Below are 25,909 nucleotides of genomic sequence, written 5' to 3'. Positions count from 1 at the left end.
AGCGTAATCTTCCTAAACCCATCTCTTTTGCCCCTTTTTATTCTCCAAGCAAGTAGTTAGAATTCAAGTTCCAGCAACTCAAGCATTCAATTATTCAACATAAGGCCCCTTGGAGTAATAGCAATCACAAAGGCCAACTGTGCTTATCCACACATCGTGACCCAACATTAGGAACCTTGGAGTCTTCCAATTGATCACAAAGTTTAGTATTTGGGAGGGCTTTGTTCAAGAGAGGATAAAATACTTTTGGGTATTTTATTTTGTGTTCGCATGTGCCTAAAAAACACATCAACACATTCCCTACGATCCCTATCCCCGTCCCTGAAATGTCATGGAATGTAGTTTCTAACAGTTTGTTGTCAAGGGTAGTGATTATCATCAAATTATGTGAATCTCCTTTCATGATTTAGGTGCCCAGGTTGCTGTCACAGATTGCCCAGTGGTGTTTTCAGAAGTTGGGAAGGTCAAAATAAGCATTGATATCACTCCTCAAGCATGCAAGTTCATTAAATGGTGATGAAAGATTTCTGGAGTAGGTTTGGAATTCCTCTCATTGACCTTGTTGAGAGCACGATATAGACCCCAAGCTATCATGTGTTGGTGGTTACTAATGACCAGTCAAATCAGCATTCTACATGTCTACCATATCTATGTTTAATCTACTTTGATGTTATGTAATATGATTTAATGAGATAATGGACATCTTGGTGATTCTATGCACCATTACATTACATGTTGAATGTTTCTAGACATCATTGCAATGAGAACATGGATGAAATCTGAAAACAATAAAGAACAATCAGCAAAAGTGCATTATCCTTTCCTTATGATCAGTCACATCAGCAAACAACTTTCAAAAAAAACAGGGGTATACATTACAAACACTTTTACTGTGTTTATGTGCATGGCTTGTGTGAGAAGCTATTAGTAGATTCATAGTCAATTTGGTTTTCTAGGTGCTCGTGTAAGAAGCTATTTACTTTCCCATATCTGAAGGTTTACTATCTCTATGTAAACATCCTATGTTGATAGCAATATGAATCCATACACATTTCACATCTTTTATAGGAAGTGTATTTTCTCTTACATAGGGCTTGCAAGTTTGAACACACTCTATTTTATGTTCTTATTTTGCAATTGTCCTTGCTAGGGTTGTAAGTATGCTGCAAGAAATATCAAAGCAAGTTTCAGATCTATACAGAAGTACGGGTACCATGCATGGCAGAGACCATAAATTTATCAAATGAGTTGGAAAGTAGTTTCAAAGCCACTTCTAATGAGTGGTTAAACATATCATTTGTAAAAATATTAAGGAGATAGAGCTGCTGCAAGTTACTGTTTTGTTTCTTTGTAGAAAATGTGACAATTTCTGGTACCCTGATGTACCAACTAGGGTTCAATATTTTAATTTTATTATGCTTGACAATGAATATCTCGTGATTATTTTGTATGGAATGCTAAAATAAAGAAACTTCTACAAGTTGAACTTTATTCTCGGTGATGTCCCCGATTAGAGCAACTGAGTCGACCTTTCTATTTTTGCTAATATTTTTAATTAAATAAATAAATTTTAAAAATTATGAATATTTTTCCCTAGGCCGACTTGCATAGTGGAATTAAATAAATCTGCCTTGTTATAACAGTTTTCCCTAAGCAACCTTGTGGCGGTTTTACATGGGCCAACCTTGGATAAGGAGTGCATGTGGGTGTCCGTGTGCGTGTGCGTGTGCGTGCTGTGGTAGGGGAAAAGCAATGAAGAATTCACTCATTATTTGCATTAGTGTGTGTGTGTGTGCATGCTGTGGTAGGGGAAAAGCAATGAAGAATTCAGTTATTATCTGCATGTGTGTGTGTGTGTGTGTGCAAGCTGTGGTAGGGAAAAAGCAATGAAGAATTCAGTAATTATCTGCATTTGTGTATGTGCGTGTGTGTGTGTGCGTGCATGTGCATGCGTGTGTGTATGTGTGTTTGTGTGTGCGTGCGCGCATGTGTGTGTGTGTGTGTGCGCGCACGCACGTGCTGTGGTAGGGGAAACGCAATGAAGTATTCAGTCATTATCTGCATTGTGTGTGTGCGCGCACGTGTGCTGTGGTAGGGGAAAAGCAATGAAGAATTCATTCATTTTGTGTGTGTGCGCACACGCGTGCTGTGGTAGGGAAAAAGAAATGAAAAAATCAGTGATTATCTGCAATGTGTGTGCGTGTGTGCGTGCTGCAGTAGGGGAAAAGCAATGAAGAATTATGTCATTATCTGCATTCATTGTGTGTGTGTGTGCGTGTGCTGTCATAGGGGAAAAGCAATGAACAATTCAGTCATTATCTGCATTAAATGAATGCAGTCTTCTTCCAGATGCAACCCTGGAAAGATCCCTTTGATAGAACGAAATCCCTATCTGCAATCTTTCTAGAAATTCTTACCATTGTTATTATATTCTGCCTACTATTTCAGGAGATCAAGACTGTCTGCCATTAACCACATACATTCTATCCAATGATACAGTGAATGGCAATTTGTTAGGCAGGCAGAGGAGAAATCCTTTCTGCTTGTCTGGAGACAGCAGCAAGCAAGGCCAGCTTGGGAGGTGGCAAGTTTCATCAGGTCAATCTGTTTCCTGTGCATTTCACCAACAGCGATCTATAGCTATAGAGTATGCAAATTCTGTGGCCCATGAAGTGTGAATGCTTATTGCATCTGTGAATCTAGTTACAATCAACGTGAAAGAAGATAATATATTTTATGACTTCTGTTTTGCCCATTTATTTGTCAAAATATTAAGATACTATGAGTTCTATGAATTTTGTGTGTATGCTACAGTCTGTTTGAAGGTTGTTATAAAACTGGTATTAATATTATTGGTTCGACTAATCTATTCTTTAAGTTTGGGCAAGTATTCTGTTTGGCATCTTTCATTTTTGCCTCAATTAGTCAAAAAAAGATGAAGCAAAGGAGCAAGTCACATTAGAACAAGGTCAGGAAATAAATTCTGAAAAGAATGTTGAATAAGTTTGATACTGAATTTGATAAAGTAATTTTTTACTTGGCTTTCATTGAATGGCATGAGAATTTCTTCCAGCTAGTTGAAGGTATCTTATTTTTCATTCTTTTTGATGAATTGCCCATGTATAATGAAAAAACGTTTTTGGCCTGTGCTTGGTAAATTTTCAGCTCTATTAATGAGTATCCTAATAAATATGTGCAGAAATTAACCACCAATTGTCCATGATATTTTCATTATGACAACAATCTATTTATGAAATGGGAAGTTAAGGAGGTTATGCAGGAGATTAGTAACAAGCAAGTAAGGTAGGAGATTATTGATCTTAAATTTTCTCCTTTGGAAATAACATTGAACAACGGTGATTTTTTGGGACTTCCATTTATTGTTCATATACTCAAAATATGTTCTTTGCATCACCACACTAGCATTGGACGCCAAAACAAATGGTAATATTAATATGGCAGATTTCTTGGTTGACTAGATCAGCATTACCTCTCTGAGCATCTACAATAGAGTTCAATAACAGGTTAATACATGTCATCCAAAAAATCATTCTCAAGTCTTTTTTGCAATCAAATTGATGCACGTGATCTCAAAGAAAATGACAACGAAGTAGAATAAGTAAAAGATGCATATCATGTGCATACACAACAATTTTCTCTATGTAAAATAGTTACTTTTTAATAAGTCTGAATTTTGTCCTGTATATTATTTACGTCAGTGGTGGCACGTAGTGGTGTGGTTGTGTAAGTGACTTGTTTGAGAAGCGATGGGTAGATACATTGTCTAGTCTATGTGGTTATTTAGGTATCTTGTGGGACAATCTCTACAGAGAACAACAGTTTCTCATACGTGGGGATTGCAGGTGGGCAAGGAGTTTATTTCTTGGGTGTGTAGGTGACCCATTTTCTTATATTTGGTTTACCCAGTTGAGCCATTTCTGTAAAATCATATTACACCTTCCACGAATAATCAGAAACACCAAAGGATGAGCATTGGGATCATTAACTGGAAGAGACTAGGTTCAAGTGGAAAATAACTACAGGTATGCTAATGTGGCTAATAACATTATGAGGCCACTGCCAAATGAAAATAAATTATATATTTCAAGTTATCTACCATGGATAAAGTATATAAAGATCAGAGCTACTTGTATCTCGAAACAAAATGAAAATACAGAATATATTTCGAGCTATCTACCAAGGAATGTTAAAAAAATATCAAATAAATAAAGATGGCAACTAAATGATTTTCAAAATGGAGGTAAACTTTTCATTTAATAGAGCAATCACTAACCAGGATTGGTATATGAAGTTCCAAATAACTAATCAGCAAACCATGTACACTTACCAATCTTTTCCTGCACATTCAATAATGAAATATAAGTAGGAAATATATTCAAGGTGGTAATTCAAGTGCTAAATTTTGAATCTATGATAACAATATGTGTATAAACAATGAGAAATGACTGTCAAATTTTTTACCCTGAATCAAAAACATTTATATCCTTTATCACAATCACAGAAAGATCATTGTTTCTATATGGTTTCTAATATTTGATGATAATTAAGGCAAGAAAAATCTTTCTCCAACATAATGATCACCTACCCCACCTCATTCACAACCCCACCACCACACTAGACCTCGAGCATGTAATGTCCCTTTCCGCTGAATTATCCGGTGGGACTTATTAGCCTATTTAATTCCCGTAGGCTATAGCCGGAAAAAAGAGAATTCATTAATTTAATTATTTTATATTATCCAACACTCAAGGGTAATATTATTTAATTAATTTAACGTTGTACAAAGTGACTCGGTGGTTATTTATGAAAGAATTTAATAAAGTCACTTTATTTCCCCAAGCTAAATTTAAATTTTTGGAGTGTGGGAAATTTGGAATTTGTTCTAGAAGCTTCCCTAGATTGTTATAAAAGAGCAATGAGAAGCTCATTAGAGATATGCTTGGTTATTTTCTCATATTGGATTTGGAGAGCTTCTTGAGGAGCTAGAAACACTAGGACGAAAACCCTACACGTAACTAGATTCAATGGTGCAATGATTCTAATCTAGCTAGTTTGTTGGAGAGATTGTTCAAATTTCTCACAGTGGTTTAAAGTGATTGGAGCTTGTAAAATTTGCAAAGTCTCCTACGGAGACAAATTTTACAAGTCTTGAAGATTATTTTTATATTTTAATGCAAGTGGACGCCAAGACGCTAAGAAAAGATTATTAGCTGAGTCGAATTAGTGAAATACTTCTTGGAACGTCTTCATACTAGTAGCGCAAGCTTGAGGAATGTTTGAATGAAGAGTTCATTGATCTTATTGGGGGTGTGGCTGAAGGTTTACCACTGTTTGCTCAGTATATTCTGGTCACTTTTCCTTTTGAGGGATGTTTCTACTATTTCCCTCTCACACTTTGGAAGCAAAAGCAAGAGGCAAAGAGGTAGGGAGTATGGCAGGTCATGAGTGGAAAAATATAATTTGTGGAAGTTTATTGGAGGTCGTTTGAGCTTCAAGGCAGGTCGTTTAGCTGTTCTAAACCTTTTCACATCCTCTCTTACTGCAGACATGTGCGTTCTAGGTCAAAACGCAATGCTCCACGGTTGTTGGGGACAGGGTGACACAGGGACGGGTTTCGAGGACGGAGGGACAAAGGGCCTAAGTTTGGGGGCAGCAGGGGGACAGCGGTGGGGGGGTGGCGAGGTGGTGGTGTTTATATAGTTATACATATACTCTTAAGTCACCAGGTTCGAATTCGAATTCGAATTCGGCAACCACAAAATTCGGATTAAGTTCGGCAAGGATAAAAATTCGGAAAAAAATTTGACATTAAATTCGCCTTCAATAATTTAATTTTTTAAAATATAAGTAATATATTCACAAAATTATAATTTATTAATATTAAAGTCCAAAAAAAAATATAATATTAAATTTATCAGTTAAAAAATTTAGGTTAGATGTTTAATTCTTCAATACTAATATTAAAAAAGGAAAAATAAACAAGTAAAATAATATTAAATTTAAATATATTAAATGTTAATATAAATAAAATAATATTAATTTTTTAATGAAAGTAAATTATTAAAATATAAAATATATGCTTTAAAAAAATTTAAACTATAGAAATGCTTTACAACAATTATATCTAAGAAAAGTCAAGAAGTCGCGACGGCCTTTGCGCCATTATACCTTCGAGCAGACTGCAATGGGAAGTGTTGTGCGCCAGGGAGAAGGAATACACAGCAAGGTTCGTGGTCGTGGATGTCAGTGAGAGCACTGTGACTTAGCACAAATATGCGGGTTTCCATTTGACGCTAATGCCATGTGATCTAGTGGTGGCATGGCCTGTTTGGCAAAGCATCTCCTCTCACCCACCGTTTCTTTGTTGTTGCACCTCGAAGAAATACATTGTGCCCTAGCAACGAAAAATTCCGTTAATTTTGCGACGAATTCAACGAATTTTATTTAAATGTTCGCTGAATTTTGAACTTCAACCATGAAGTTCGACGAACCCGGTGACTTAGCATATACTTATAGTACTTGAAAAACTAGTTGTGAAAGAAGTATAACAGTATAAGAATTACATTTCAAATGAAACTATAGGAAATTAGTAAAATTATAAATAGAAAAATTTGAAATACTAAATCTAAATACGAAGATTTCTCAGTTTTTTCTCCTCTTCAGCTAGCTGGTAAAAAAATCAGAATTAGAAATATGAATGAAATCAGTAATTTAGCGGTTTTGTATTGTATTGGGGGAAAGGATGGGGCCCACGCAAATTAGGGTTACCCCCCAACCCCAAAAAATCGCTCAAAATTATAAAAAAATAAAAAATTCAATTGCTTTTTGATGTGTTCGAATAGGAGACTCCTGCAAGTCTCCCCACCCCTCAAGAGACACCTAGGAGTCTCCCAAGGAGTTTCCCAAAGAGTCTTGGAGACGCCTAGGAGTCTCCCAAGGAGCGTTGGAGATGTCAAGGCATCTCCAATGCAAGGCGTATCCATGTCAATGTAGTGAATCATGCTTATAATGGGCTCAATGAAACTAAGGAGATACTTCACACGATCCCACCATGAGACATCCAATATCCTTTGCCTAATTCTTGTTGCCCTCTCAATGCTTCTTTACTTCCATATAGCCCAATTTTAGCTGATCGCCATATTTTAAAGTGCCACTTTAACTTTCACAAGTCGTCTCAAGAAGATTGTGTTAGATGCAAAAGGGGTCTCTACAACCTATATAGAAATAAAAGACAAAATGATTAAAAATTAAAGACAAACTTTAAAGAAGAATACACATTAAACAATCACATTATGAACATTGAAAATCAAAAAATCAGAAAATGTAAAATTAAATTACTATTTCACTTACCTTCAATAGTTCCAAATTTGAAAAAGATTTTAAAATCCCTTGAGACACCCTTCAATAGTTCCAAATTTGAAAAAGAGTTTTAATATCCCTTGAGACATGTGGTGGTTTGTGATGAACATCTAGATAACCTTAGCCTCTACATTCAACTCTTTGTTCCAATCAATTTTATTCCCAATATTTTGTAGCATAAGATTGAGTGAGTGGACTACACAAGGTGTCCAGAAGATATGGTGATAGCATTCTTGAACCAACAAATGAACAGCTTTACAATTTTTACATTGTCTATTATGACTTGAACAACATTACGGGGTCCCCTGCCTCAATGGAAAAGATGAGAATATCTGCAATAAATTGCTCATCTTTTACATGGCCCTCACAATCCACAGCTTTCAAAAACATTGCCCCTTTAGGGGACGTGTTGTGCGTTATGCACACCCGCCCTGCTTCACAGGGGACCCCGTCTTTTTTTTAAGTTTGCCTGATAGAACAAGAGAGAGAGGTCTGCAGAAGGAAACAACACAAAATCGCCCATTTCAGGTGAAATCGCCAAATCAAAGAGGGCATTTTAAGGTGAGTTCGACGACTTTGCCCAAACTCACCAAATCCCGAGTTTGCAGACTGAAAGGAAAGCCGCGCACTTTCACACAAAATAATCGTGAAGTTTGCAAATCAGGCAAAATCGTGCGATTTGCAGTGAGTGTCGAAGTTTGTGAAAACAATAAAATTCACCCAAAGTAGATAAAAAGCCTGAAAAATGAAGGAAGAGGGCATCTAAATCTAAGATCGGCCAAACTACATATTTTTGCAAAAGTGGAGGAAAACAAAATCACGCGATTTCACAAAATCTTGACTTTGCAAAAGGGTTTAAATGGCCGAAAAGGATCATTTAATACAAAAATGTGCATTTTGGCTTAAAAGCTCAAAATTGCCATGAAGGGGCATTTGAACAAAAATAAGTTAAAATCGCACCAAAGGCAGGGTAAACCCTAAACTTTGCGAAAGACAACCTCAAAGGCCAAAAATGAAACAAAAGTTCTAAGTCGCGAAAAGCCCCTTTTCAATCGAAAATCTCCAAATTTGCACAATCTACTTCATTTAGCCGAAAAATCATTCAAAATGAGAATCACGCAAAAAGACTTGAGGAGCCCGAATTTGCAAGATGCGGAACATTTTAGTTAAAATTGCACTCTTACCCCCCTGTTTGGTTGAAAATCACTGAAGAAACCTTTTCAACTTAAAGCGCCTTCAAGACCAAATCGCACAAAAGGGGTTAGTAGCCCGAAATTTCAAACGAATCACCCAAAATCGGCCTTTTCCCACAGTTTGCAAAGGACACAAGAGTTTGCATTTTAATGGAAACACCAAATTTAGGCTAGGTTCGCTTTCTTCACATTAATAGCCCGAATTTCATAAAACAAAGGGGGTGAAGTAATAAAAGAATCACGCCTTTTTAACAAAATGCCAAGTTTCTTTTAAAATAGAAAATCTCTCAAAAAGGCTAGGAGACCCGAAATTTCAAAAAGGGAGCAATAAAGTGTCAACTGAATCTTGAATTTTTAATCAATTGGCCGAATTTAAACAAGGGGTCGCTTTTTTTAAATCTTGAAACCCTAATTTTGCAAGGGGAGATTTTAATTATTTTAAATTGAAACATCTTTCGTCTTCGCCAAACAAAGCCCGACGTTATCTAAATAGATTTATTTTTTGTTAAATTAATTTATTTAATTTTTCAAAATAATTAATCCAAGTCGAAATTGATTATTTGCCGATCAGTGACATCGGGAAGAGCTAAGGCAAAGGCTTGAAACGCAAATCAAGGACCTGATCATGATTGAAGTTGGAAGGGATGAACGTTCCACAGAGGATGAAATGGAGCACGGGGAAGCACGTCATCACCTAAACCGCAAAGTTGAGATCCCCCCCTCAAGACCACAAGACGAAATCCATCCTTGAGATTGAAGACCAAGAACGCGCAAGAACACTCAAAATGTGCAAGCTCATAAATGCACAGCTGGAAGATATTCCAAAGAATCAGTTTTTAAAAAAAAATTGAAATGCTTTATTGTATATAACTGCTTGTGGGCCCTACCTAATGTATTCAAAACAAGGGAACACAGGTCAATTATTTCCAACTACTTGATTGACCAGATTAAAGCCAAACAGTTGTAGGTAGTTGGAAATGTGGTTGAAGGGATAACTAAGGATTGAATGGGCATGGACTAAAGCTGCCAAGTTCTAGAAGGCAGATCAGGACTATTGGATGCAGTCAATCCTGGCCTCTGATTCAATATGTAAAATCTATAAAAGGCAAGATGCCTCTCATTGTAAAGGGTTAGACGGTTAGATTGTTAGATTCTGGTTAGATTTTTAGAGTTAGACAGTTAGAACAGGTTAGAATTTAGTAGTTAGGAATAGAGTAGAACTGCTGCAAAAATTGTTGTATTGCCAGCCAAAATCAATATATGAACATTGAAGAATGGTGTTTGTTGTCTTGGTTTTCTTCTGTTTGCATGGTTTCCTTCAGTAGGTTTAGATAGATCTTTTTTGGTGTGCAGGTATTTGATGGATTCAGGTTCATACCATTCAGGATATGTTGATTGTGTATCCTTGTGTATGGTTGGTCTGAGCCATTAAAATTATGTTTAGTTCAATTGCAGGTGTCCGTCTGAGTTGCGCCAGAATTGGGTGCTTAGGTATGCACCTGCAGTCTAAAAATCTTCCAAGTCTCCCTTGAAGATTGCACCGTTCTTGTGAGGTTGAGTTATTCTAGCCAAGCAGGGATTGGTTATGTCGAATCTGTCTACCCACACACCAGTCTTGTTAATTTTAGGTCTCCTATCCCTTCTCTTTTGCTTTTATTTCACAGTTTGAGAATCGCGGTAGATCAACTTGTTGCAAACATAAGGCCCCTTGTGCTCCTAGCAAAACACATCAACCGTTGAGCTATCCCGCAGTCAAGAACTGAAATTTGGAACCTTGAGGTTGTCCCAATTGATCAATTAAAAACAGCATTAGGGCTTCCTTATACAAGAGAGGATAGGATACTCAGCTAGAACATTCTATTCTGCGTTGGCCGGAGAAAGTTGTAGCGATACGATTTTAGCCACGTCAACAAGACGCCACTATGACATTGATCAAGGGACGATTTTTGGAATCCTTCCACCCATCTAAAATAATGGATACACCTATCTCACTCCGTGAATCTCTTTTGGGCTTCAATGCATCTTCAACCCCCTTGACCACTATTTCCAACAAGGTGCCACGTACCTTCTCATAACCTGGGCCCTTATACCCTCTTAGAGCTTTATGAACACTTTTCAACATCTTTTTCCAATATGGGGAGCGAACAACATTGAAAGCCAACCCATTTTCATATATGCATCTTGGTACATCATGGTCAACAATGTTTTGACTCTCATTTTGAAATGCACTTTCTAAAGGCCCCTTGATCTTTTGCGTGCAATGGGTGCTTCACTTTCAGGCTTAGTTGTGGAAAAAAATGGGTGGTTTCTACCATAATATTGGGATTAGATGGGGGCTGCATTCCCCTTGATTTTTTGGGAATGGGTTGATATAATCTACAGGCTTCTCCCTTTTGCTTCTTCATGCTCCATAATATATTTTAACACTATCTCTTGTGGCATAGGCACACCATTTTTTCCAAGGCCTTTTTTGAAGCCCCTTCTTGGTATTCCACACAAATGGCCTACCACCTGAAAAATATGAACTATTACGTTCTTAATCACATCCCTGGCATTTCCAAACATATTTCCCACCTCTTGGAAGTGGTTGTATAATATCAGCATATTTCCATAGAGGAAAATTTGGATCTATTTTGTGTTGTTGTTGATTTGCGCCTACAAAGGAAGAGGTAGATGCCATTCTAGTTCCTATGGCAAGAAATTTTATGAACACATTTAAAACAAAAACAAAAGGGGAAAAAATAGGTAAACTAAACAATTAATTTTTCATGTTTGTGAAACAACAATGGATGAAAAAAAAGTAAAAAAACTTACCTCTTTCAGCCAATGAAAGCTTGCAAATGAAAAGGAATGAAGCTGCAACACTTGATCAAGCTTCAAAAATCGATCTTCAACTCCTTCTATTTGATACTAGAAGCCAAACTTTGCTCAACCTGCAAAAAAAAAAAAAGTTTGCAAAACAAAAGAGCAAAAATGAACTAGGTGTGTGTTTTAAAAGTCACTTTTAGGATAAGTCTTGATTCAAGTCATGGATGTCAAAATTTTATTAAATTTTGCAAAAAAACCTTGATTTGGGCACCCAGGCATCCAAGTTCGCCCGAGTTTGCCCTAGATGAACTGGCTCGCCCGGGCACGAACCCTAGCCAAACCCACAAGCATACTGGACCAAGACTCATACCCGTAGCAAACCAGACCAATACCAAGCCCACAAACCGACGAACCCTACAACTTAGCTTGTAATCAATGTATACTTGTGTATGTGATCAAACTAGCTTCTATTTGATTAGTATATCCTATCATTAAAGTTTATTTATTGAAGGGTGAACGATACATCATAGTGTTTTCGATTTATTAAGCCTTGACCAAGTTTGAGCACCAAGCCCAAGCCTGGGTCAAAAATTACCTTGTCAAGTCTAAGTCTTGTAAATATGGATCAAAGTAAGTACAAAAATCCTTAGCAAAGAAAAGAGGAAAAGCCCCAATAAGTAGGGAAAAGCATAAGAGAAGAGAAAATTACACCTATGTAAATCTACAAACTGGAAAAGGACAAAGACAACAGTAACATATACTACAACACTTTATATCTATATATTTGTCCACAAAAGCAGTGACCATCTTAAAATTATGAAAAAGAAAACGGAGCTTAGTCATTATGCATATAAACAAAAATGGAATCTTTAGGCCAATCCATTGTGGTGCACACCATGCCTCTTGTTGTCAAAATTTTCATTTGCGTTCTAAGCATCATAGTCGTGGTACATTTAAGCTTCTACTATAGCCACACCTTCTTGATTTGGGAGGTGTATTGTATAGGTTATCAACCATTACCTAGAATGTGACAAATTCTTATGGCATTTGTAGCAACGAAAGTGGTGATTTGTTGTCAGTTGTGTTGCATAACCTCCATGGTCTAATGCCTTTGACATTTGGTGGTAAATATCTTCTCTATGGCCTTTATTTAACTTTAGAGGCTATTCATTTTGCCTCAGTAGGTCCAAACAGTCAATCTATTTCAACGAATACTCCTATAAAAGTGGGTAAGTATTTTGCTCATAGATGTGTACTACTAAAAGACAAACAAATTTCAGAAGAGATTAATTTTCCTTTTGTTCTATATCTCTTGCAGCCAACAGCCCTTGTAGGAAGTCAATTATATTTGCTAGGCCAATATGTAGCAAAGACTCTACTTAGGGAGGATTTTTCACTTGTTTTCAACAATACAGTTGTGTTACAAGAAGATGGGAGCTGGTTGTGGCATTCCCCCACCACCATAGTTCCATGGTGACATGTACCCCCAAATATCGTTGCATTTATAGGACAGACATTTCAGGGATGTGGGGACGTGGGCAAAACAAACCCCCACCGCACTGCCACCACCACTTGGACATCGCTAAGACGCCAAGGATGGTGGAACGTCCCACATGTTAGAATAATATTTCTTTATACTATTAATGGTCAAGTTTGTAGGTATAGGTTGTTAGACATCTTAAATGTCTACAGTTGTAGGTAGTAGGTGACTTCTTTAACATCTACAGTATTATGTTATTTCTATATATTGTAATATTTTCTTAGTTAATAGACTTAAAAATTTTACCAGTGAATCTCTAATTTTCACATGGTATCAGAGCCCATGCGACTAAAAAATTTGGTCTTCTAAAATTTCAAAAGAAATTTTTAAAGCTTTTGAAGATCATTTTTTCTGTTTTTATGCCCTAAAATTGCGGATTTTTTCTAAAGAAAAATTGAGGGTTTCTTGTTTTCTGATTTTCGTGTCTTTCTCATGAAAAATCAAAACCCTTTTCTACAAATTTTTAGGGTTTTTCAGTCAGATTTTCGTCTGTGTTCATCCATGGTTGGTGCGAGTTCCTTATTTTTCCAAAGCTCAGAAAATGCGATTTTTCGCGTCTGGACTTTCTAGGTTTTTTCATTCTTTTTTAGTCTGCACCCGTGCAAATTCGGCCTTTGAGTTTTTCCCATCACGTGATTCCATTTCGAGTCATTTTTTTGCTCTTCTGAGCCCGTGCATGTTTTTTTTGGTGTCGTTCATGCATTTCGCGATTTTATTTTCGTGTCCGTCTTTCTACCCACACAACGATTCTTACTGACAGCAGTTTTTTAAATCATGATTTTGTGTCTGCATATACCACACGAGGGTGGTATCTGTCGTTTTTTGTGACTTTGCATCTGGGCGTCGTTTTGATCTTCTGCTTCACCTGAGATTATTGCGCGATTTTATGTCCATGATTCTTCTTCTCTCTCTGCGACTCTGTTCAACCTGTGCGTGCCCTCATTTTTTTTTTTCCACACAACTTATGTTTTTCTTTGAGATTTGGGTGGTGTTTCTGCCGCCTAGGGTTTTCTACAAACTCTCAGTATCTTTTTTCGCGGCTAGGGTTTTTTGGAGATATTCTTAGAAAACTATCACCCAGGTTTTTCTGGGCATTTCGCAAGCTTTTCTAGGTACCTATCCGGTTTTTTTGGGTTAGCCGAAAAAATTTTGCCTCAAAAAACATGCTAGGGTTTCAGTTTCTACCTTAGAATCCAACTTGCAGAATTTTTTAAAAACCCTTTGTTTTCATCTGCTGGTTTTTGTGCATTGGAATTCGTGCCTTCACTCATTCGACCTCGAGGTACGTGATGGCATCTCTAACAAACATTATGCTCGAAAGTAGTCAAAAATTCAACGGCCGCAACTACAACACCTAGAAGCAGCACATGTTGTTCTGGGCACGTCTCAACATCCAAATACTGCCGGAAAAGATCAGGACAAATGGGATGAGTGCAACCGGGAAGCAGTCATGCTCATTAAACTCTCCGTCACCGATGAGCAACTACCTCAGGTACTGTCCGAAAAAACTGCGAAGGAAATATGGGATCATTTGAAGAGTCTTCATGAAACCTCTGACAAGAGTAGAGCATTCTTTTTGAAGAACATGCTCTTTTCGATTATGATGGACAAGAGGACCTCTGCACGATCACTTGACAAAGATCAAGGACATCTGTGACCAACTTGAGGCAATTGGTCGCACAATGGAGGGAGGACATGGTCGTCATCACTCTGAAGAGTTTGCCCAAATCTTATAAGCATTTCATCGAAACGCTCAATATCACTTCCACTAACGTCAATTTGAAGTTTGTCGATCTTTGTAACAAGCTATTACAGCAAGATCGGTGGCCACAGCAGTTTGGAAGTAGTACCAACTTCACCTCCACCGAGCAAGCGTTCTCTGCCAAATCTTCTGCTAATAACAAAGGGAAGGCTCAATCTTCTAGACCAAAAGGCTTTGGTTCTTCTCGGGACAACAACAACAACAAGAACGTTCAATGCAATTATTGTCATAAGTTTGGTCACATGAAGGTCGAGTGTCGAATTCGATTGGCTTTTGAACAAAACAAGCAGGGAGGGTCTCAACCAAAGTCAAATTTGTAGAGAACTCAAAGCAGAAAGAATCTGCATTCTATGCTTTTATGGCCAAGAGAACAACAAATCCAGTACACTCTTTTGTCTGGTATATTGATTCAAGGGCTTCACGGCATTTTACTCATCGTCGGGATTGGTTCACAAAATTTGAACCATTCTCGGATTCAGTAATCTTCAGAGGTAGAGAAGAGTACACAATTGTTGGTAAGGGCACTGTCCAGATTCACTCAGAAGGTAGAAATTTTAATTTTTCTTGATGTCTACTGTGTTCCAGGCATGGAACATAATCTTCTCTCCGTCAGCCGGATCATGAGGCATTCTCCTCAATTAGATGTTGTCTTCAGTTCGTCCCCCTACGGCATTGTTGATAGGGAGACTCGTACTACAATCGCTATGGGACTTGAGGATCATGGTTTGTATAGACTTGCTAATTTCGACGATTCTCAGGAGCACGCTCTGGCTGCTAGGAGTACATCCATCAAAGCACTCTAGCATCAACGTTATGGGCACTTAAATGTGCACCATCTCTCTCAGTTATCTTAGGAGGGTTTGGTTGCTGGTCTACCTGAGATCCAACCTCAAAATTATGGAGTATGTGGAGCATGTCAAGCTAGGAAGCAGCATCGGACACCATTCTCGGATGGCGATTCTTGGTGAGCCTCCAAGGTCCTTCAATTGGTTCACGTTGATGTATGTCGACCAATGAACACTCCATCTGTTACTGGATCCAGGTACTTCTTATTATTTGTTGATGATTTCAGTTGGAAAATGTGGGTGTATTATCTGAAAAAATCAAATGTGTTCAATACATTTCACTAGTTTAAGGCCTTAGTTGAGAAAGAATTTGGTTCTCAGATTGTCACTCTAAGGTCAAATAATGGGGGAGAGTTTTGTTCCACTTACTTCTACTACTCCTAGTCCTACGACTCAATCTGTGCAGACTTCTGATGTTGGTGTTCGTCTTCCTCTTGGTTCCCATGATGGGAGGGCTTTAGAGCATTCTGACTTTGAAGATGAAGAATCTACCGATCCCGCACAACCTGATTTTTTCACAGGATTCACATCTAGATGACTTTGTTCTGGAAACTCCAATGGATGTTCCTCCAATGCCAAATGTCGATGCTTCTACCCTCAGGCCTAAATGGTGGGCCAAGACCACCGAAGATCTTCGTGATGATGAGCTTCTTGAGGATAGATTAGTTCATCGAAAGAGAAAGCAGCAGAATATAGTCAACTTTGCACTTATGGCCAACATCCACAACATCTACGAGACCCAGAGGCTAAAAGCATTCCTGAGTGGGATAAGGCTATGGAGACAGAATACCATAGTCTTCTGAAGAATAACACTTGGGTTCTTTCTGATTTGCCTCCTAGGAAAAAACCTATCAGCTGTAAATGGGTTTACAAAGTCAAGTATCATGCAGATGGTACTTTGGCTAAGTATAAGGCCAAATTGGTTGCTCGGGGATTTACACAACGGCAGGGCATTTTGACTACGAGGAGACTTTTGCTCTTATTGCCAAGATGAGCACAATTCGTCTTCCTCTCACCATTGCAGCTAAGTTTGAATGGAAACTTCACCAGATGGATGTTAAGAGTGCATTCCTCAACAATGAGTTGCAAGAAGTTTATATGACTCAACCTCCTAGCTTCACAGTTCCTGGTAAGGAACATCAAGTTTGCAGATTGGTAAAAGCCCTCTATGGCCTGAAGCAAGCCCCTCGGGCCTGGTACTTCAAGATTGATCAGTATTTGGTTGACCATGGTTTTCAGCGTAGTCCCTCTGACACTAATCTGTATGTCAAACTCTTCAATGATGATATCCTTTTTCTTGTTGTCTACGTGGATGACTTGATCATTATTGGTAATTCAGCACTTTTGATTACAGCCATCAAACAGGACTTGTGTCAAGCTTTTGACATGACAGATTTGGGGCTTCTCCATTATTGCTTAGGTGTCGAAGTGTGGCAAACTGATGACAGTATCTTTATTTCACAGTCCAAGTATGCCCGCAGTTTGCTTGACAAGTGTTGAATGCAGGATTGTAAACCTACTTCCACACCTATGGAGAAAGGGCTGAAGTTATCAGCCAAGTTTGATTCACCTGCAGTAGTGTTGTGACCATTTCACACATCGCCCCATTGCAAATGGGGACCCCTGCTTTTTGCTTTCTAGGGTTTGTTTTTTAGGTCTTTTAGGGTTTTGTCTGTTAGCCTTTAACTTTCGAGTGTCGCCAAGGGGATCACCTGGATAGCAGGTTCTACTTGAGTTAGGTCAAGTTGGTGAGTGATGAAGTCTAGAATGTCCTGATCCTGAAAATTGGCTAAGTCTGGAATGTCCTGATCCTGAAATTTGACTAAGTCTGGAAAACTGAAAAATCCTCCAAAAACTAGATTTTGCAATATAACTCCTGGAGGTCTGAAACCACTCTCAAACATCCTGAAAGTATATATGGAATATAACTTAAAGTATAAGTGATATTTCCTTCTATCTTACTTAAATGTTATATTTCATAAAATTATCCTGACAGAGAGTTCAAAAAGTCAAATTTCGCTCCTGACCCTCTCAAGAGGTCCAAAGCGAATCTCGCCCACGACCCTTCCAAAGGATCCAGGGTGAAAATCAATCTAGGACTCATTTCTTGCCTTATTTGACCAAATTTTGACTTGCAAGGCATTTTGAAGGGAAAGTGGGAAATGTTTGAAAACCTTGAAAAAATGAATGGATTTTGGCCAAGATTAGGAATTTCGCTCCTGACCCTTGCTGAGGGTCCAGAGCGAAATTCATTATAAACTTCATTTGCCACCTTGTTTGAGCTTGAAACCTTGTTCCTGGCCTTGAAAATGATCTTACCTCGCCCTGTGAAGTGGTTTGAAACTAAGAGATTGAGCAGTTTAGCCTAGATTGTGAATTTTGCTCCTAACCCTTGCTGAGGGTCCAGAGCGAAAATCTTATTGGAGCCTATTTTTCACTAATTTTGGCTAACTTGTTTTGTGCAAGGTACCTTGGAGGGAAGCTTGGACATTCTTATTGCCTTTGAAAGGTTGGAAAGCATTAAAGATGATGAATTTTGGGCAACAAAGGTAAAATCGCTCCTGACCCTTGCTGAAGGTCCAGAGCGAAATTTTAAATAGCTCTCATCTTGCAATGAAAAAAGTCAAGTTTTGGACATAGATGAAACGAGGACATCTCCCTTTACCCACCTAAGAAAGTGTCAATTTGAAAAAGTGAAGGATTTTGTTGAAAACTTAAAATTCTCTCCTGACCCTTGCTAAGGGTCTAGGGCGAAAATCTTGTGGGAGATGTTTTTTGCTTAGTCTTGGTTGAATTGGAATGTCAAAGAGGTTTCAAGGTGAAAAATGAAACATTTTGAGTCTAGATTGCAAAATTCGCTCCTGACCCTTGCTGAGGGTCCAGGGCGAAAAACTTGGAAGGAGGCTTTTCTGGCTTGGTTTGATTGAAATGAAGTCTCAAAGGCATATTGAAAAGAGAAATGAACATGGTCTTGCGTAGTGAAGAAGTTTCAAGTTTGAAAAATGAAGATTTTTAGTCAAAATTGCAAAAATCGCTCCTGACCCTTGCTGAGGGCCCAAGGCGAAAATTGCAAAATCAACCTATTTCCTTTGAGTTTTGGCTAAGGCAAGGATGCACTAAGGTAAAAATGGCCTTCAAAAACATGATGAATAAGGATTTGCTTCCAAAACTTAATGATTCTAAGCCAGGGAAGGAAAATCGCTCCTGACCCTTGTTGAGGGTCCAGGGCGAAAATTTGAAAATCCCCTATTTTGCCTTGCAGGAACGAACCAAGCTTGGATGGAGTGAAAGAAGAAGACCTTTGCCTAGCCTTGGAGGGTGGATTCAAGAAAAGTTAATGGAGTAAGCACAAATTTGAAAAATCGCTCCTAACCCTTGCTGAGGGTCCAAGGCGAAAAAATCCTAAACGCACTTTTCTTCCAAAATTCAAGTAAAATCAAACCCAAACTCCAGTAAAGGATGCCATTTGGAGTGCCTTGGTGATATTTTGGATTTGCAAAAATAGGATATTCAAGGCCTAATTTTGAAAATCGCTCCTGACCCTTGCTGAGGGTCCAGGGCAAAATTATTGTCAATCTTCATTGTGGTCTTAATCAAACATTGATATTCCTCAAATCCCCCAAAATTGCTAACTTCGAAGCATTTGGAAAGATTAAATCAAATTCGCATTGAATTAAAGGCATTGGCAATTTAATAAATTAATTTTTAGGCCTTGAAATAAATGAAAAAATTCCCCTTGGAGGCATTGAAATTAATTTTGAAAATGAAAAAAATTAAGTGGGGCGCTCAATAGTTGTTATTTGCCTTTATTTGTCAAGTCGGCCTTCTTCTTAGTGGTTTTTATTTTATTTTAGGGCTTATTTGCTAGGTCGGCCTCATGGTTGATTAGGGTGAGCGCTCTATATAATGGGGGAGTGTTGCTTTAAGTTTCAAATCATTCATTCATCCTTCTAAGTACGAAATTGAGGAGCAAATTGGAGAGGCAAATTTCTTGCTAGATTGGAGGATAATTTCCAAATTTTGGAAGGTATTTGAAGGCGAATTTCCAGATTTTGAAGAAGCTAGTGGAAGGTGGAGCTCTTTTGAAGACTAATGGAGGCGTAATTCATCCAAGGGAGGACTACAATCTAAACCTTGTCTAACAAAATCCGGTCTTCTTTCTTCATTTTCCAAGGTTTTATAGTTAAGCATTCAAGGGAAGGTATGAAGAATCAAATTGTTTGGAGTTCTTATTTAAGATTTGTTTTGATTTTCATAGGTCTAAGTCTTGAAAATCCAATTTTCATTCATAATTAATTTGGAGATTTTGAATTTCTGGATTTATCATGTCATTTTCAAATTAATGTTTTGAGCTATTCCTTTGAAAGGTTTGGAATTCTATGCTTTAAGGTTTGATGCTCAAAGACTAACTTTGATCTTTTGTGTAGGCATCGAATGGCGACCCCGGAGTCGGAAGATCAACTACTTGGCGGACCCTCATCAAAGAAGATCAAGACAGGACAAGGACGACCTCCTCCCGTCTAGCATCGACAAGGACGGCCTTCTTCGGTCAAGCATCATCGTCCAATCCAGCATTCTAAGGCGAGGTACATCATCATCCTGCACATCAAAGACAAAAGAAGTCAGAGCAAGGGTTCGTTGAAGAAGCAGATAGTTCCAGATGAATTAATTAAAGCTAGCTTCTCAGCAACATCAAATTGGCATCAACCAAGTGTCAGACAAGGTGGCATCCCAGTCATCGCTCCTCCAGTCGGGTTGGTCGACCTCAGCATGTCCAGATTCAATGTACCTAACTCATGGGAGATGGCACAAACTTCGATGTACCTACCCCAGCTATCCATTGGTCGAATATTCCAGAGAAGACATGTGTCCAATTAATACAATTATTTCATTGGTCAGAATTGAGTTTGTTGTAACAAACCCTAATTAGGGTTTTCATTGTAGAATCTTGGCCATTGATCTCAAATTGATCTTAGCCATTGAATTGTATTAAGGGCACTATATAAGCCCCGACTCTTCATTTTGTAAAGGCTAATAGAAGAGAGTTAGTGAATAGAAAATAGTTAGTCAATAGTTAGAAGGTGAGTAGTCAATTGATAGAATAGCAATTAGAGTAGAATAGGAGGACAAGGCAAGAAATTGTTGCCATTGATTGTAAATAAACTCCATTTTCATTGAAGTAATGGTGAAGTGTGTCGTTTCTTGCAATATGCATGGTTTCTTGTTGAATCTTCAATTCTAGATGGTAGATGATTAGATCAAATGAAGGAAATTGTTGAATGCACCTATGTGGAATCCGTCTAATCCAAACCACTAGTCTCTTGCTGATGGTAAGTGCGCCTTACGTGGTCAACTGGAATAAAATGAGCTTAATCTTAAGTCGTTACACGTCTATTGTTTCATGCATTATCTTGAAAGGTGATCAGTGTCTGATTGTGTACGATTTGAACATATTGGAAGCACCCCTTAGAAGATCGCATTGAGTTTGTGTCGAATTGTTCAACCTGATGGTGAGACCCAGCCCAGTAGGACTCCACCTAGTCGTTCATCCATCTTCTTGCATTCTAGGTAGTAGAGTAGACTTCTTGAACCTTGCATCTTTTGCCATTTGTTTGTCTTCCAGTTAGTGTTGTGCGTTGCACACGCTCCCTGTCGCCGACAAGGTCCCCTTTCCTGTTTTGAGCTTTCGGTCGTTGTCCTGAGGTTCCGAGCAGAGTTTCTCATGTCTCTTTGAGCGAGTTCATGACCGATCCGTAAACTGATTTACGTTGAAGTAATGAACCGATAAGTCCTCCTGACTAGTCTAGCTCTCGGGCGTGAATGCCAAGAGCTTTGTCCGAAGTTTTGAGAATCGCCTTAGATAGGCATAAGGTGGTAGGAATTGGCGAATCCCGCCAAGCCAGAGCTGTGAGGCCGATTGCATAAGGTTTGTCACCCGACCTTTGTAAGGTTTGGGCGAGAGATGATTTTCTCCTGCTGATGAAAGATCGAATTGCCCGGCCAAGTGCCTTAGTATTCTGATGCCTCCTAAATCCAAATTTGTGGAACCTGGCAAAAGGCTAGTAGGAGGTTCGACGTTCCGTGCAAGTTTTCAAAATTGTCTAAGGGGCAGATTTCGGACCCTGGGGCGAAAATTTCAAAAATGGATGCTCCCTACTTGGTCCAAAAACAATGCAAAAGTTCTTTTAAAATGTTGCAAAGATAGCTCTAGGCCCCGAAAATCACTTTAAATTCCAAATTCGGACCCTGGGGCGAAACTGGAGCCTGTAAGAGGCACGTTTTGATCCGAAAGTCGCTTCAAACGTCTATTTTCGGACCCAGGGGCGATATGTTTAAAACACGATTTTGCAAAATGCATGAAAGCTCGGAAATCACGCGAAAGTCCCAAATTCGGACCTTGGAGCAAATTGTTTTGTTTTTTTTTAAAAGATGGAAAGAGTGCGAAATATCCCAAGGACTCTCCTAGCCCCGAAAATCACTTTAAGTTCCGAATTCGGACCTAGAGTAAAAGGGCGTCGAGTTAAAAAGAAAAAAGCGCGTTTGAACTCCGAAACTCGCCAAAGTGCTTTAGCCTCCGAAATCACTTAAGTCCTTTTTCTCGGAACCTTGGAAGCAAGTGAGGAAAACACAATAAAAGATTAAAACGCCTCCAGCTCCGAAAACGCGAAATATTTGAAAGGGACGCACTTGGTCCGAAAAACGTGAAAGTGCCCCCAAATCCGAAAACCCTTAAAGCGACATCATTTTCGGACCTTGGAGTGAGTTTTAAAAATGAAGAAAACGCGAAATATTTGAAACAGACGCGTTTGGTCCAAAAATCGCGAGAACGCCTCCAGCTCCGAAGTTTTTTACGAATAGAGGCGTCGTGATTCTCAAAATCGCACAAATGCTTCCAGGTCTGAAAAGCGTTTGAAATCACAAAGTCATCACTTTCGAACCTGGGTGCGAGAATTAGAAAGGAGTGTTATAAGTTGCGAGAAGGGCATAAAAGTCCGAAAACTTCAATTCGCTAGAAAGCCCCAAATTCGGACCTTTGCTCCGAAATTCCAAAGAGCTCCAAAATAGGCAAAACGCGTTCCCAGCTCCGAAATTGCGACAAATACAAAGGATGAGTGCTCCGAGGTTTATTTACAAAATACACTTCGAACGCCCAAGGCAACGTAGCGCTTGGAATCCGAAGTTCTCCATTCGAGCCCCGAAGTCATCACGAAATACACTCCAAGGCGCCAGAAGCTGCAGAGGGCCCGAAGTTTATCTGTAAATCGCGAAAGGGAGTTCAAGGGCATTCAAAGTTTCCAAGATTTGCAAGATCGTCTTTCAGGTCCGAGGTTTTACTTGCAAACAGTGTCGGTGCTCCGAAAACCGCCAAACACCCAAAGCCCCCAGCAGGTGGAGATCGCAGAGTTTCCAAGTTTGCAAAAGAGGAAGTGTGAGGTCCGAAATTAACCAAAGTGGGTCAGACCTCCGAAATTCGCGAGGTGTGCAAATCGCGAAGTGGAAGATGCGAAATTTGCAAAACTCGCAAGGAGGAAAGCGCAGTTCAGAATTTGAAAACCATCCAAAGTCCGAGAGCAAGAAGGTAAGGTGTTGCATTAAATCCTCCTGATCATCTAAGCTCAGATTACCAATTACCCAAGGTAGGAAGGAAACCATTTAAAATGATAAGTTCTCTTTGTCTAGCGACCGCGTAAGTTTAAGGCAAAAAGATAACCGTTGGGATTCAAACTTTGCAAGAGCTTCCGCTCCCATCAGGTAAGTGCGCTTTGTTGCATATGATCATTTAGAAAATGTTTAAGTCGAATGGGCAAATCGTAAAATTTGATCGCAATTCTTGAATTCTTGAAATTTGCATCTCTTGTGCTCATAAACATTGTTCAATTGCTCGAAATTTAGAAATCCACTCTTAAGGCTTCACCAGAAATTGCACCTCTTTTCAAACTTAGGAAAATTTTCATGCTGTCTCTGTTGAAAGTTAATCCAAAATCCAAAAGTGATAAGTATAAATGCGTAGTCACAAATCTTCAAGAATATGCTGCGGGTAAAGTTGATCAAGCTGTTAGCTAAAATAATATTGCTCCATGTCCAGACTAAACTTTAAATTAATCCCAGCCTGCTGGAGCACTTCTTTTGTTATCTAACCCGCATTACCTTTCTTGTATCACCTCGTAATCCGTGTCCGGCTGTGCAGGATAGATGCCTAAATCGGCAGTGGAATCATCAAAAACGCCCGCTGCAGCCGAAACCTCACGAGCATCCAAATCAGACATCCCGCGTAAGGTTGAAAAGATGAAGTACCAGTATCAAAGGGGAGGATTGAAGGAGTCGAAGGTTCAGAGCGTCTGGGACAACATTGGTGACACCGACCTTGGCCATATTGATATTCAGGACTTCAGGAATCGGGTCTTCTCACCCAACGCATATGGCAGGCCTAGGCAGATGGTGGAAAGTGGCATCGCCCAAGCGGCAGGTTTTCCTCCAGCAATCCAGAACTATGAATTAGTAGTAGAGGTTGCTTGGCATTACGAACCAAAGTCCAGATTAGTGCTTCTGGAGAATATGACTATCGCCGACTTCTCCCCTGAGGCTATCGGTGATGCATTTGATATCCCCTTTCCAAATAATCCCACAGCTACAACCATAGACGAAGCACAAGGGGCATATGATATGAATCCGGCCTAATGCAAGGCACTGATTAACGAAGAATGGTTCAAGGAGAAAAGGCCTTCGAGCACCAGGATTGTGAAAAAGACCCCCAGAAGTGATTTTCATAATGAACATGGGGATATGGTCACCTTACTCAGCCAAGTCATGGGACTTCCTAAGTCCAGCTACTTTGAAGAGTGGATGTTCTATTTTACAGAGCAGGTCTTCGCCGAAAAGTCTAAGTTTGACTGGGCCCAGATCATAAGCGATAACATCCACACTCAGCTGATTGAGCTCGAAACGAAGAAGTACTTCACCATGACCTCCTATTTGGTCTATATGTTCGCAAAGAACCAGCCACTGCCAGGATTGATAATGAAAGGTGAGATCGGGAATGGGCCCGGTCAGGTGAAAGTCTATGATTGCTACCCGCAGCTGCACTACCAGGATATAGCTCAAAGGGAAAAGAGCAGCCCGACTTACGCAGTTGGTCAGTATGAACGCATCAATGACGCCTTCACGATGCGCTTGGTTAGGCTAATGCAGGGAGGGTTACACATCAGGCTCTCGGAGCAAGCTACTACTTTAGTGCAGAGGTATGGAGCCTGGTTCATTCAGTTCCCAAGGTTTTCCTACATCCGGATAGCTGGCTTCGATGGTGCCCCCCTTCGACTTCCACGGTATCCAACCGACAAAGTAATCCTTATGGAGGTGGCAAGGCAATCACGCCCCGCCGGCATCTTACTTCGAGAAAGCAAGCAGGCTGGATTCGCATTTCCTATGATCATAGGCAGCCATGATGTCCATTTGAAGACCCCTACCCTAGCAGAAGAGTCCCTTGCAGAGTTGGCCTCTTATGGCCTACAGGACCATTTCCCAAGAAAATACTTCGATCATGATAATCTGGCAAAAAGGTCCTATGGTCGAAGATATAGAGCAAAGGAGTCAGTTGAAGACTATTGGAAAAATTGCTCTCACGACTACGAAGTCAGGCGACGGGAATATTCTAGGTTGAGTGTGCAGCAGATGCGACTCTTTGAATACTGTCGGGTCCCAGATCAGCTCACGGACTCAGGAAATTACCTCCAAGTCCGAGAATTCGAAGCGGTAAGACACCTCTTGCTAGGCGTTGATTGGTCTCAGGACCCAATCACAGATTTCGAAGCAGTTATGGTAGCCCCAGCAAGATACACAGATCAGTGGTTACATCATCAGATCAAGAGGCTAGTCCATGAGGGGGTCCAGTTCACTTACCATTTGATGGGTAGTCTTGATTCTCAGTCTTCCGAAGACGAAGGGACATCAACTGAGAAACTAGAGAAAAGAAGAAAGCTAAGGCTTGCAGAGGAACTCAGACGTCCAAAAGAACAAGAAGGGAGAAGATTCCTATAAAGAGGCCAGAGGTCACTTCATCTTCAAAAGATCCGAGTTCGTCCGACGATGCCATGGAATTGGATTGCGTACCTGCTCTGCCTTCCCAGAGCAACATCGATGCATTTGAGGCCAATGATCCTCCTGCACCTAATGTACTGGACACTGAGCCAAAAGCCCTCAAGTTGACCGAACTGGGTAACCAAATAGAAGAAGGAGAAATCCCATCCACCCAGGGGGTCGAAGTGCATGAACCTACCCAGTAGAGTCGTCACGAGTTGCTACTCCTTAATACAGCCAAGGACGACTCCACCGTCGAGGGAGAACAAAGGATAGACGAAACTCATAAGCCTGAGAGAACTGAAGA

The 25,909-nt window shown here is 39.5% G+C and overlaps 1 protein-coding gene across 1 annotated transcript in view; it reads right to left on the bottom strand.

Moving 5' to 3' along the window:
• Nucleotides 1–25,909, bottom strand: part of LOC131048761 (ribulose bisphosphate carboxylase/oxygenase activase, chloroplastic) — a 211,590-nt gene that overhangs the window by 164,560 nt on the left and 21,121 nt on the right. The window contains exon 3 of the mRNA XM_057982829.2: nucleotides 4,349–4,358. Within this exon, the coding sequence (XP_057838812.2) occupies nucleotides 4,349–4,358 (10 nt within the window). The remainder of the gene's footprint in view (nucleotides 1–4,348; nucleotides 4,359–25,909) is intronic.

This window comes from Cryptomeria japonica, chromosome 3 (genome assembly GCF_030272615.1).
Source record: "Cryptomeria japonica chromosome 3, Sugi_1.0, whole genome shotgun sequence".
In the NCBI taxonomy this organism is placed as follows: domain Eukaryota; kingdom Viridiplantae; phylum Streptophyta; class Pinopsida; order Cupressales; family Cupressaceae; genus Cryptomeria; species Cryptomeria japonica.
Note: the sequence above shows the minus strand (reverse complement) of the source record. Positions and strands in the feature narration are given on the sequence as shown.